Source organism: Aotus nancymaae, unplaced genomic scaffold (genome assembly GCF_030222135.1).
Source record: "Aotus nancymaae isolate 86718 unplaced genomic scaffold, 86718_ANA_hifiasm-v0.15.2.pri h1tg000058l, whole genome shotgun sequence".
NCBI classification, from domain to species: Eukaryota; Metazoa; Chordata; class Mammalia; order Primates; family Aotidae; genus Aotus; species Aotus nancymaae.
The window spans coordinates 54753445-54766258 of NW_026988472.1; the positions used below are offsets into that span (position 1 = coordinate 54753445).

The 12814-nt window shown below is 47.7% G+C and overlaps 1 protein-coding gene across 1 annotated transcript in view; it reads left to right on the forward strand.

The window, feature by feature from the left end:
* Positions 1-12814, forward strand: part of PRKX (protein kinase cAMP-dependent X-linked catalytic subunit) — a 101511-nt gene that overhangs the window by 31884 nt on the left and 56813 nt on the right. Inside the window, exon 2 of the mRNA XM_012458800.2 lies at positions 4943-5111. Coding sequence (XP_012314223.1) covers positions 4943-5111 — 169 coding nt within the window. The remainder of the gene's footprint in view (positions 1-4942; positions 5112-12814) is intronic.

The following is a 12814-nucleotide window of genomic DNA, read 5'->3' on the forward strand; positions in this document are numbered from 1 at the left end:
CTTTCCGATGTCCACATTGCAGCCATGCAAAAGAACAGAATCATGCCCTGCGCAGCAACATAGATGCAGCTGGAGGGCACGATCCTAAACAGATGCACGCAAAAGAGCGAGAGCCAGATATTGCATGTTCTCACTTATAAGTGGGATGTAAACATTGAGTACTTCATGGACACAAAGATGGGAACAATAAACATTGGAGATTCCAAAAAGGGGAAGGGTGGGAGGGGGAGAGGACTGAAGAACTTCCTGTTGGACACTTTGTTTACTACTTGGGCAATGGGATCATTAGAAGCCCAAACCCCAGCATCATGCAATATACCCATATAATGAACGTTCACATGTACCCCCTGAATCTAAAATTAAAAGAAGGAAAAGACAAACTCCACATCAGATTTCCCTCCTGATTAATACTACTCCTTAGGTTGGAGAGAGATGGAGGGGGTCTCTAGAGTAGGGAGTGGACCACTTAACCTTCAAGATCTCTCTTATCAGGGAGGAAAGATCTGACCTACCTAGAAACACTGAAAAGACTCTTTTTTTATGTCTGATTGGGCAAAGCTGGGTCAGATGGCCACCCTAAGCTGCAGAGAAGGCTAAAAATATACATTTTCTACTCAAGTGGAATAATGGTAAGTGGGGAATGTGTGTACTGGAGAGCCTCCCAGCACCAAGCAGACTCTGCCTTTCTGGTTTTCACTGCAACAGTGACTTAATACCAGCACCACTAAATGTTGCCTTTGTTTTCTGTGCACTTAAGCTGATAAACATTACCACACGCCACTTCTGTCTGCTTTGCATAAGGTTGTTTACCAACATACTTCTGCAATCTGGTTATGCCTTTGGTCAGACTGACCACATCTCTCAGGGTAGTGCAAAGATCCGCTGTAGTACAAAAGTAACGTGTTTTGAGTTTTGTGTGTTTACAACTCACACAGCTCAAAGAAAGCTTTAAAGAAGTCACAGCAGTGTACAAAATCTGTTGAGTCATAGCTGTTGTTCTTACAGTAGGCATGGAGAATTCTTTCTGTTGAGGGTCAAGTACAAGTGCTAAGAAGACTGAATGTTATACAGTAAACACAGCCAAGTAATGAACGGGTTCCTTGGAGTGGGTGATAAATAAGGAGGAAGGAACCAGGCAGAAGAATAAAAGTCAAGGACCATATTCATTGCGTTATTAGAATTTTAGGGTGTGGCAAGAATTGAACGTTTCCCGATGATCTGCATATTCTGTTGGAAGGAAGAGCAACAGGAGACTGAAAGGTTACTCTGTTGCCCAGTTCATAGGTCCTGTCCCAGGCAAAGCTTGGGCTGGATGCCAGTGTTCCTGATTCCTAATTGTGTTTTATCCAATTGAAACATCAGTGGCCACAGTCAAGCGCCTAACTCTATCAGTTCCCAGTCCTCAAAGCCCTTCTCCCACTTCCTGTCTTTGACCTGATTCCACCTAATTTTGTCCACACAATGTTGTACTCTAATAAAAACTATTTTATTTTCAAGTTAACCAAGATAATATACTTGAAAAATGTGTTACTATTTCATTGTTTACTTTTTTGAAGAAATGTTTAACACCTGTCAGCTATTGACATTGTTTGTTTACTTCTTACGCTTTTTCTTTACTTTGTAGTTCACTCTCTATTTCTGCCATAATAAAATATTCATTATTGGAAACTTCATTTAAAAGCCAAGGTTACTTCTCCTCCTCCCTTCCAAATCTGCCCTGTAAGCTAGTAAATTCATCATTCATTAGCTTATATATTTTGCAAAATGGGGGTTTTAGTTTACAGCAAATACTTTAAAAAATTGGTAGCTTAAGCACAACTTTGTTTTTCTTTTCATGTTACCACGTGCAATCAGTGGCATTCCGGACTCTTGGAAGGAAATCTGTTGTATGGTTGTGGTGGTCTTTTTTCTTCTCAAACCAGTCAAAAATACCCAGTCACAATTTTAAAAATTACCTGCTCTTGGTGGCATACACCTGTTGTCGCAACTACTTGGGGGGCTGAGGTGGCAGGATCACGTGAGCCTGGCAGGTCAAGGCTGCAGGGAGCTGTGATTGCACCACTGCCCTCCAGCCTGGGCAACAGAGAGAGACCCTGTCTCAAAACAAAACAAAACAAAACAGCATAACATCATCTACTCTCTAAGCAAATTTTCATATATACAGTTTCACTATTGTATATATGAGATTTGTATATATAAAATTTCATATATGAGTTCAGTACTGTTAACTGTTGGAACTGTATGTATGGTAGATCTCCATGGTTTATTTATCTTGCTCAACTAAAGCTTCTTTGACCAACATACTTCCGCTTCCGCCTCAAGCCCTATCCTCTGATAACTCTCTCTCTACTCTCTGGTTCTATGAGTTTGAGTATTTTAGATTCTGGATTTTGACTAATAAAGACATACCCAAGACTGGGTAATTTATAAAGGAAAGAGGTTTAATGGACTCACAGTTCCACATGGCTGGGGAGGTCTCACAGTCATGGCGGAAGACGAAGGAAGAGCAGAGAGACATCTTACATGGCGGCAGGCAAGAGAGAGCACATGCAGGGGAATTCCCATTAATAAAATCATCAGATCTCGTGAGACTTACTCACTATCACAAGAACAGCACAGGAAAAACCCACCCCCATCATTCAGTTACTTCCCACCGCTTCTATCCCATGACATGTGGGGATTATGGGAGCCACAATTCAAGATGAGACTTGGGTGGGGACACAGTCAAATCATGTCAGATTCCTTGTATAAGTGAGATCATGTGATATTTAATATTTGTTTTTCTGTGCCTGGCTTACTTCAGTGAACATAATGACCTCCAATTCCATCCATGTTGCTGTAAATGACAGTTTCCTTCTTTTTTAAGGCTGCATAGTATTCCGTCATGTACATGTCCCATGTTTACTTTATCCATTTGCCCTTAGATGGACACTTCGGTTGTTTGCACATCTTGGCTGTTGTGAATAGAGCTGCATAAACATGGGAGCGCAGGTGTCTCTACAAGATCCTGGTTCTCTTGGGTCTTGCAAGCTAGCATAAGCAGGCACAGAACTATTAGCAAGTGAACACAGAGGTAAATGGATCAATATTGATTAGTGAACTTTGCTCATCAACAGATGCTGGTTCCTTAGAAGGATACACTTCCAAACCATCCTCTCTCTGAATGTCAGTTTCTCAGAAGTTTCATCTGCTGTCTGGGATGGATGTGATCACATAACACAGGAGGGCAGTTTTTGTTTTAGTGGCTCATCTCAGTCTGAAGCTGTGAATGGGTTGTTTAAAAATATTGCTGAGGAATGACTTGCGTGCCAGTAAGGGCCTGCTGGCGCTGGGATCAAGGTAGATGAGAGGCAATTTAGAGATGCTCTAGAAATCCTGCAGCCATCGTAGTAGCTCATGCCTGTAGGTCCAGCACTTGGGGAGGCCAAGGCAGGAGGATGGCTTGAGCCTGGAGTTCAAGGCTAGCCTGAGCAACGTAGTGAGACCCTCTCTACAAAAGTGCAAAAATTAACCAAGTAGCTGAGGCGGGAGGATTGCCTGAGCCCGGGAGGATTGCCTGAGCCCAGGAGGTTGAGGCTACAGTGAGCTGTGATGGCGCCACTGCACTCCAGCCTGGGCGACAGAGCAAACTCATTCTCTCCATTAACCCAAGAACGTTTATGCTACGTGAAGAATATTTCAATATGCACGTGAACACATGCATACCTTATAGGATCGGTGTGTTATAGGAAGAGGAGGAGGATGAAGAGGAAGAAGAGGATGAGGAGGAGGAGAAAGAAGGAAGAGGAGCAGGCAAAGCGTGTTTAGATTGAAAATGTGCCCCCAAGATACAGTAGAGATTTTTTTTTTTTTGGAGACAGAGTCTCACTTTGTCGTCCAGGCTGGAGTGCAGTGGCGCGATCTCGGCTTGCTGCTATCTCTGCCTCCGAGGTTCCAGCTATTCTTCTGCCTCGGCCTCCTGGGTAGCTGGGACTATAGACATGCGCCGCCACCATGCCTGGCTTTTTGTATTTTTAGTAGAGATGGGTTGTCACCATGTTGGCCTTGCTGGTCTCCATCTCCTGACCTCATGATCCACCCACCTCGGCCTCCCAAAGTGCTGGAATTACAGGCGTGAGCCTTTTATATCTTATTGACTATTAGATTTCTTCATTTAGATGCACCCCAGTGGGAGGAAGAGGAGGGGATGGAGGAGGAGGAAGTGGAAAAGCAAAAGAAGGAAATGGAGGAGAAGGAGGAGAAGATTGAGGAAGAGAAAAAAAGAAGGAGGAGATGGAGGAGGGGAAGGAGAAGAGCGTGTTTGGATTGAAAATGTCCCAACCGCACACAGTGAGATGTGGTTTTCTTTTACGTTTGTAGTGGTTGCAGTTGTCGCTGTCGTTTGTGGGCACCTATTGCACTTCGTCTTAATCCACGGCAGATTTTAGAATACAGACTCTGTGCTTTGAGCAAGCATTAGTGTGCGTTAAGGAAAGAGCCATGTTGAGGAGGGCTGTGTGTTTTACACTCTGTCTGGATTTCTGATAAAACCAGAGGGCCTGCAGAGAAAAAGACGTGTTGCATAAATCCATTTACTATTACTCTAACGCTTCTCCTTGTGGGAGTGTGGTGTGTGTGGGTGTGGTCTCTGCAAAGACTGATCTGCAGAAATTATGGCTAGTTTGTCCCCAGATTGAAGAACCATTCAGAGGCAGATGGTGCTCTCTCTCTGTCTCTCTCTCTTTCTCCCTTTCTCTCCCCCCCATCTCTCTCTGCAATTTCTGTATTCAGTGGAAAATTCCAGGAAATGCTATCAGCCCAGGTGCGCCGTGACACCAAGTCTCTGAAAGGCTTGGGCTGTGTGTTTGCGGCCCTGGTGCAGCCCCCGGCTGATTGCGTGGCTGCGGTGCTTCCTCCCTTGGTCAGGGGACTTAATGGCCTCTGATGATTTTTCTCTCTCCAGGCACCGGGACGTTTGGGCGGGTGCACCTCGTGAAGGAGAAGACCGCCAAGCATTTCTTCGCCCTCAAGGTGATGAGCATTCCCGACGTCATCCGCCTGAAGCAGGAGCAGCACGTGCACAATGAGAAGTCCGTTCTGAAGGAAGTCAACCACCCGTTCCTCATCAGGCTGTGAGTCCCCTCCTCAGGCCTCTCCCTGCTCACCCTCCCTACGCCCCTCAGTGTCTCTTCTTATAGGAAGCAGGGTGGGCCGGGACCATGGCCTGCATGCAAAGCCTCAGGCCACAGCAGTCTCCACCTGGCAGGTCTTATCAGCCTCTGATCTTAGAGCTGGAAAACCTCCCCGGCTCCTGACCTTGATGGCCGACCAGGTCCAGAAAGAAATGCTCTGTGTACAGAATCCCTGCCAGGCCCCTTGCTCCTCTCCTGGGTGAGCCTAGTATCTTTGCCTGGAAGTAGATGCAAGAATCTTTGTTTCCTCAGCCTCCTTGGGTTCTGCATCTCGAGCTCTCCGGAGAACTGGTTAGGTTGGTTGTTCAGGAACCCGGTCTCGTGGATGCAGTGGGGCTTTAGGAAGTCCGGTCATTTCGTGGGTTTCTGGTTGACTGTAGATGAGAGATCTCCACTGAGATGCAGCCCACACACTTCCAGCTCATGGTATGTCCTAGGGTAGGTGTGTTCGTCTATTCGGGCTGCTATAACAAAGGATCTTAGACTCGGTAATTTACAAATGGCAGACGTTTGTCTCATGGTTCTGGAGGCTGAGAGTCCAAGATCAAGATGTGGCAGGTTCAGTGTCTGCTGAGGACCTGCTTCCTGGTTCATAGACGGCGCCTTCTCGCTGTGTCCTCACACGGTGGCAGGGGCCAGGGAGCTCTCTGGGGTTCCTTTCATAAGGGTACTGATTCCATTCACGACACTCCACCTTCTTGGCTTCATTACCTCCCAGAGGACCCACCACCTAACACATTCACCTCGGGGGTGAGGATCCAACATAGGGATTCAGGAGGACACAGATACTCAGCCCATGCCAGCAGGGTAATTCCATTTCCACCCAGGCGCCTTAGACGAGGATGCCTGCGCGTCTCAGGGGTGCCTTCCATCCAATTCCCACCTCTTCCCTTCGCTGTCTTGCTACCACTTCTCCCCCGTCCGCCTGCCCGTCTTCTGCTTTATCTGGGTCCCGTCTCTCTGCCCTGCTTTTCTGCACTGGCCTCCCTCCTACCTGGTCTTTCCCTCCCAGCCTTGCTCTCCTTGAAGACATCCCTCACTTGACAGCCACACTGGTCCTCCCAGGTACCTCTGCAATGACCTGCCTCTCTGTATTCATCCTCTGTGAGCTGCTGAAGCACCCCACACAAAGCCCCAGCAATGCAGTGTCCTCTGCCACTGGCCTCCGGCCACCACCTCCGTGCAGGTGAAGGTGGAAGGTGCTGTTGACACGCTGCCCCCAGGGCTTCTCCTAGGCCACCGCTCTTTCACAGGCCTTCTTCTTTGCTCTCATCATTGTCCTTCACTTCGCCCACCTAAGAAACACCCACCTGTTTCCCTCATTCACCTGCTGCCCTTGGGACACAGGGTGCCCCCCATCATGTTCTTGAAGCACGTTGCGTGTACCCGAGCAAGTGCACCTGTCTGCATTCTCCTTTTGACCCAACGCTGCCTGAGCTCTGAACAAAATCACATGCAGAGTCTAGGCACGGGGGCTCACGCCTGTCAGCCCAGCACTTTGGGAGTCCGAGGCGGGTAGATCACCTGAGGTCAGGAGTTGGAGACCATCCTGGCCAACATGGTGAAACCCCATCTCTACTAAAAGTACAAAAATTAGCTGGCTTGGTGGTGCACACCTGTAGTCCCAGCTACTCGAGAGGCTGAGGCAGGAGAATCGCATGAACCTGGGAGGTGGAGGTTGTGGTGAGCTGAGATCATGCCACTGCACCCCAGCCTGGGCGAAAAGAGTGAGACTCTGTCTCAAAAAAACGAAAGAGTTCTGCTGAAGGCTGGGCTTGCAGGTGGGACCCTTCCCTTTCTCGTTTGCTAAGTTGCATCTTCTTGTGGCTTGCAGGTATCCTAAGCGTGATATTGTGGGGTGTGCCTGAAATCTTGGGTGAGGGGCTCCAGTTCTGGGGATTCCTCCCTGTTGAAGGTCGAATTGTGTCTCCTGAAAATATACGTTGAAATCCTCACCTCTGGCTCCTGTGAATGGAATTGGAATGCTATTTGGAAATAGGGTTTTTGCAGATATAATTAAAATGCAAGGGGTCATCGCAGTAGCTCATGCCTGTAACGGTGGCACTTTGGGAGGCAGAGGTGGAAGGATCACTTGAGCCCGGAGTTTGAGACCAGCCTGGGCAACATACCAAGACTTAGTTTCTACAATAAATTACACAATTAGCCAGGTGTGGTGGCGCACACCAGTGGTCTCAGCTACTAGGAAGGTTGAGGCGAGAGGATTGCTTCAGGCCAGGAGGTCGAGGCCACGCTGAGCTGTGACGGCACCGCTGCACTCAAGACCCAGTTTGTAAAAACAAATGAAATAATCAAATAAATAAAATAAAAATGAAATGCAAGTAGGATGGAGTCATGCTGCTGTACAATGTGCTTTTTTTTTTTTTGAGACATTCTCGCATTGTTGCCTGGGCTGGAGTGCAGTGGCGCAATCTTGGCTCACTGCAACCTCTGCCTCCCAGGTTCAAGCGATTCTCCCGCCTCAGCCTCCCAAGTACTTGGGATTTCAGGCACCTGCCACCATGCACAGCTAATTTTTGTATTTTTAGTAGAGATGGGGTTTTGCTATGTTGGCCATGCTGGTCTCCTGACCTAGTGTCTGCCCGCCTCGGCCTCCCAGTACGGTGTGCTTTTAACTTTGTATGACTGGTGTCTACGAGAAAAGGAAGGAGACGCAGATACAGAGACAGCAGAGCACCGCGAGGAGGACACCTCGTGAGGATAGAGGCAGAGGTTGGAGGAATGGTGCATCTCTAAGCCAGGGGACCCCAAGGATTGCCAGCTACTCCCAGAACCTGGGAGAAGAGTCCGGGGCAGATTCTCCATCAGAGCCTGCAGAAGAACAAATCCCGGCAACACCGTCAGTCTGAACTTTGGATTTTGGGTTCCAAAATCATGGGAGAATACATTTCTTTTTTTTTCTCTCTCTCTCTTTTTGAGACAGAGCCTTGCCCTCTTGCCTAGGCTGGAGTGCAATGGCACGATCTTGGCTCACTGCAGCCTCTGCCTCCCAGGTTCAATAGATTCTCCTGCATTAGCCACCCAAGTAGCTGGGACTACAGGCATTTGTCACCACGCCCAGCTCACTTTTGTATTTTTAGTGGAGACGGGTTTTACTATTTTTTGTTTCTCTTTTCTATTCTTTTCTTTTCTTTTCCTTTCCTTTCTTTCTCTTTCTTTCCTTCTTTCCTTCCTTCTTTCCTTTTTTCTTTTTTTCTTTCTTTCTTTCGTTCTTTCTTTCTTCCTTCCTTCCTTCCTTCTTTCCTTCCTTCTTCTCTTTCTTTCTCTCTCTTTCTCTCTCCCTCCCTCCCTCTTTCTTAACGAGGTCTCACTCTGTTGCCCAGGCTGGAGTTCAGTGGCACAATCATGGCTCACTGCAGCGTCTACCGCCTGAGCTCAAGCAATCTTCCTGCCTCAGCCTCCCATCTAGCTGAAACTACAGGTATATGCCACCATGCCTGGCTAACTTTTAAAAATTTTTGTAGGGATGAGGTCTTGCTATGTTGCCCAGGCTGATCTCAAACTCCTGGCCTGAAGCAATGCTCCTGCCTCAGCCTCCCACAGTGCTGGGATTGCAGGAGTCAGCCACTACACCTGGACTGAGAATACATGTCTCTTGTCTGTCCCCCATCCCAGTTTGTGGTACTTTGTTATGATAGCTCTGGGGACTCATACACAGCCCCTGCATGTCCTGGAGCATGACAGCAGCCTAGATGATGGGCTCTCGAGTATGTTACACTTCAGAAATCGAAAATCCCATGGAAGAACTGCATGGCCATGGGAGTGAGTGAAGGGTGCGAGTCAGAGAATTCCCCAAAACTGAATTCTTGAGCTCTGGCACGTTAGAAAATAGGGAGGAGCTTGCAAAACAGAGCTTTAGTTACAAAGTTCTCCTCCCTTCAAGCTGGGATAGTTCAACAGCTGTTTTCCTTAGCAGATAAGGTGGATTCCTGTGGGGAATGGATTCTGATTTTCATGTTCCCTGCTTTCAATTAAGGAACAAAATCACTGATATTTCTTAAGTCTCCTATAAAGTCCAAGACTTTAGAAATTCTATCCAAAGTTATCTATGCTCGTTTATTTTTATCTTTTATATATAAAAAAATGTATATGTGTATATATATTTAGATTTAGAGACAGGGTTTTGCTCTGTGGCCCAGGCTGGAGTGCAGTGGCAAAATCTTGGTTCAGGGCAACCCCAACTTCCTGGGCTCAAGCAGTCCTCCTGCCTCAGCCTACAGAGTAGCTGGGATTACAGACATGCACCACCACGCCTGGCTAATTTTGTATTTTTAGTAGAGACAGGGTTTCTCCATGTTGGTCAGGCTGGTCTCGAACTCCCGACCTTAGGGGATCTGCCCTCCTTGGCCTCCCAAAGTGCTGGGATGACAGACGTGAGCCACCGCGCCTGGCCCTTAACGGCATTTTTATGCTGCTAATGTTCAATAAGAACATTGTCGATTGCTGTTGTTCTAAAGGACCTAGAGTTGATTCTCTTTTGAAATGATTGATTTCTTATGTTAAATGTTAGAGTATGTTTTTGTGAACTTGCTAGATAAGGGTTGAGAGAGAGCACTACACAGCCAGGGTTTTTGTGAGTGGGTGGAGGAGGGAACTCCCTTTATAGAGATTTCGCTTTGAATCAACCATTCCTGTGTGCTGATGATTCCGCAGATAACAGGTACAATAAAAGTTTTGCTTTAGTGGGAAACTCATCACAAGGTGACAGGTTCATAGATTTTTATATTGACCAACCATAGTTCACTCTTATCTGCAGTTTCAGTTACCTGCGATCAGATCTTGTCTGAAAATTCTAAATGGAAAATTCCAGAAGTAAGTAGTACGTAAGTTTTCAGTTGCATGCCCTTCTGAGTAGCCTGATGAAATCTCACACCGTCCTGCTCTGTCCTGCTCGGAATGTGATTCATCTCTTCATCCCGGGTCTCCATGCTGTATACCTGCCCACCTGTTAGTCACTTCGCAGTCGGAGATCAGATTTTATGAAAACAGTTCATACAGGACTGGGGCTGTCTGTGGCTTCAGGGATTCACTGGGGGTCTTGGACTGCATGCCCTTGAGTGATGGGCACTGCTCTAAAACCCTAAAAGCACTTGGCTTTGCCTCTCACTGGTTGGTGGGGCTTTCTCTCAACATGGATGAGATGGGACCACAGTCTCTGGTCACTGTTTGCCAGGTGGTAGGTTTTGTTTTGTTTTTTGTTTATTTGAGACAGAGTCTCCCTCTGTCGCCCAGGCTGGAGTGCAGTGGCGCCATCTCAACTCGCTGCAACTTCCACCTCCACGGTTCCAGTGATTCTCCTGCCTCAGCCTTCAGAGTAGCTGGGATTACAGGTGCTCACCACCATGCACAGCGAATTTTTGTATTTTTAGTAGAGATGGGGTTTCACCATGTTGGCCAGGCTGGTATCAAACTCCTGACTGAGTGATTCATCCGCCTTGGCCTCCCGAAGTGCTAGGATTACAGGTGTGAGCCACTGTGCCCAGTCCTCAGGTGGTAGTTTTTTGAATTGCTCTTTTTTGCTGGTTACAGATACATTTTGCCGGTTTACAGATACATGAGGGCAAATCCGTGTTCAGTTTAAAATCGTCATCATACTGGGGAGAGCGTGTGCCTTAGCATGGCTGAGGCCAGGCTGCCGGCCCCTTGGGATGGGGCTTCCCACTGTGCTGCGTTCTGGGTAGCCCCGTTGCGATGCTGACTTGACTTGCACCAAGGCAGCACAGAATGGATTGGCTAAAGGTGCCTGCCTGCCGCCGCCGCTGCTTACTGCCGGTTTCAGGTGTTGGACTTTTTCTTGATGAGGGTGTTAAGCGAGGATTTCAGCAGAGGTGCCTGACGTTTCCAGCTGGACGAGTCTCTGGGGTGGGGCCGTCCTGTGCACTGTAGTGTTGGGCCGGGTCCCTGGGCTCCACTCACCAGGGGCAGGAGCAGCAACCCCAGGTCGGAAAAGCAGAAATGCCTCCAGACATCACCAGTGTTCCTTTGTGGAGCGAGGGTAGTGTTATCTCCGGGGGCGAACCACTGCGACAGACAGACAGACAGCTGATAGGTAGATACCATAGGTACGCGTATGTTGAGATGGATAGGTGATAGACGATAGATGTTAAGATAGGTGTAAATGATGAGTGATTGATAGCTGAAGAGATGATGGGTAGCTCATAGATGACACATATTAAGAGAAGTGATAGATAATAGATACTAATATAGACAGATAGGTCTAGATGATAGATACTGAGATGGATAGGTGATTGATAGATTGATGGCCGATTGCATATGGACAGAGCGCTCATGCTAAAAGAGAGTTTCTCAACCTCAGCAGTGCTGACACATGGGGCGGGATCATGGAGGTCTCCGTGGTGGGCGTCCTGTGCGCTGTAGGGTATTGAGCAGCGTCCCTGGGCTCCACCCAGCAGATGCCAAGAGCACCCATCCCGTCTGTGACAACCGAAGATGTCTCTAGATACTGTGAAGATGCCCCTGTGGGGGACAGAAAGGTATCCCCAGTTGTGAACCACTGTGATAGATAGGCGATAGGTGGATGGATTGATAGAGCTCGATATTGAGATGGATATTGATAGATGACAGATACTGAGGTAGATGATAGCTATAGATGATAGGTGATTGACAGATCTTGTGATAGATGATTGATTGATAGGTGATAGCTATAGACAATAGATGGTTGATAGACATTGACATAGATAGCTGACTGACTGACAGATAGACGATGGAACGTATTAGTAGAGCTTCTTAGCCTCAGCAGTGCTGACATTTGGGCTGGAGGATTCTCTGGTGGCCATCCTTGCACTTTAGGGTGCTGAGCAGTGTCTCTGGGCTCACCCCCAGATGCCTCTAGCACCCCACCCCAGTGTGACAGCCAAAGATGACAGCCAAACAGACACTGTCCAGTGTCTATTGCAGGGAGCAGAGTCAGCCAACCCCCAGGCATCTTGACACCCACTGTAGCAGATGCACAGACAGGATGAACTTCCTGTGTGTGTGGGTCCCTTTCTCCCTTTTCTGCACGAGCCCCTGAGCCTGCAGCCCACTCTTCTCTCATGATTGATGTGCATATTATTTATGGCACAGTAGGCGAGCCAGGCTAGCAGGTTTGGTCTGTGATTGCAGGATGTGGAAGGCAAGCGGTCTCCAAGCGGTCTCTCCCCTCCGGCACATGCCTGTGGTTCCTGGATGGCCGCTTGCTTCACCATGGAGAGGAATTCATGCTGGAACCTCTTCTTCAGGGAGAGTGGATGCATCTCTTGGACACGTCTTTTTTGAAGGTCTGCAGACTTGAGTGTGGTCGCCATCTTCACTGATACTTGTTAGGGTGGGAGTGAGACCGTTCCTTTGTTTTCCTGAGAGTTCAGGGAGAAAGAACACTGTGTTCTCTCCTTTTATTTGTATTTTTTGCTCTCTGTTTGAATTTTAAAAGCAAAAATCTGGAAGTAGCGCTCCTCCCCAACCCACTGCCTGCAAAGAACAGAGGCCACGGAGTGAAGGCAGGTGCCTCCCAGACCTTCTCTTCCACTGATAATGAGAAACTGCATTTTTAGTGTTTGGGGCAAAGCAGACACTTCAGAAGGGGAGGCTTATTTTTTATTATCTATATTTTTCTTTTTATTATT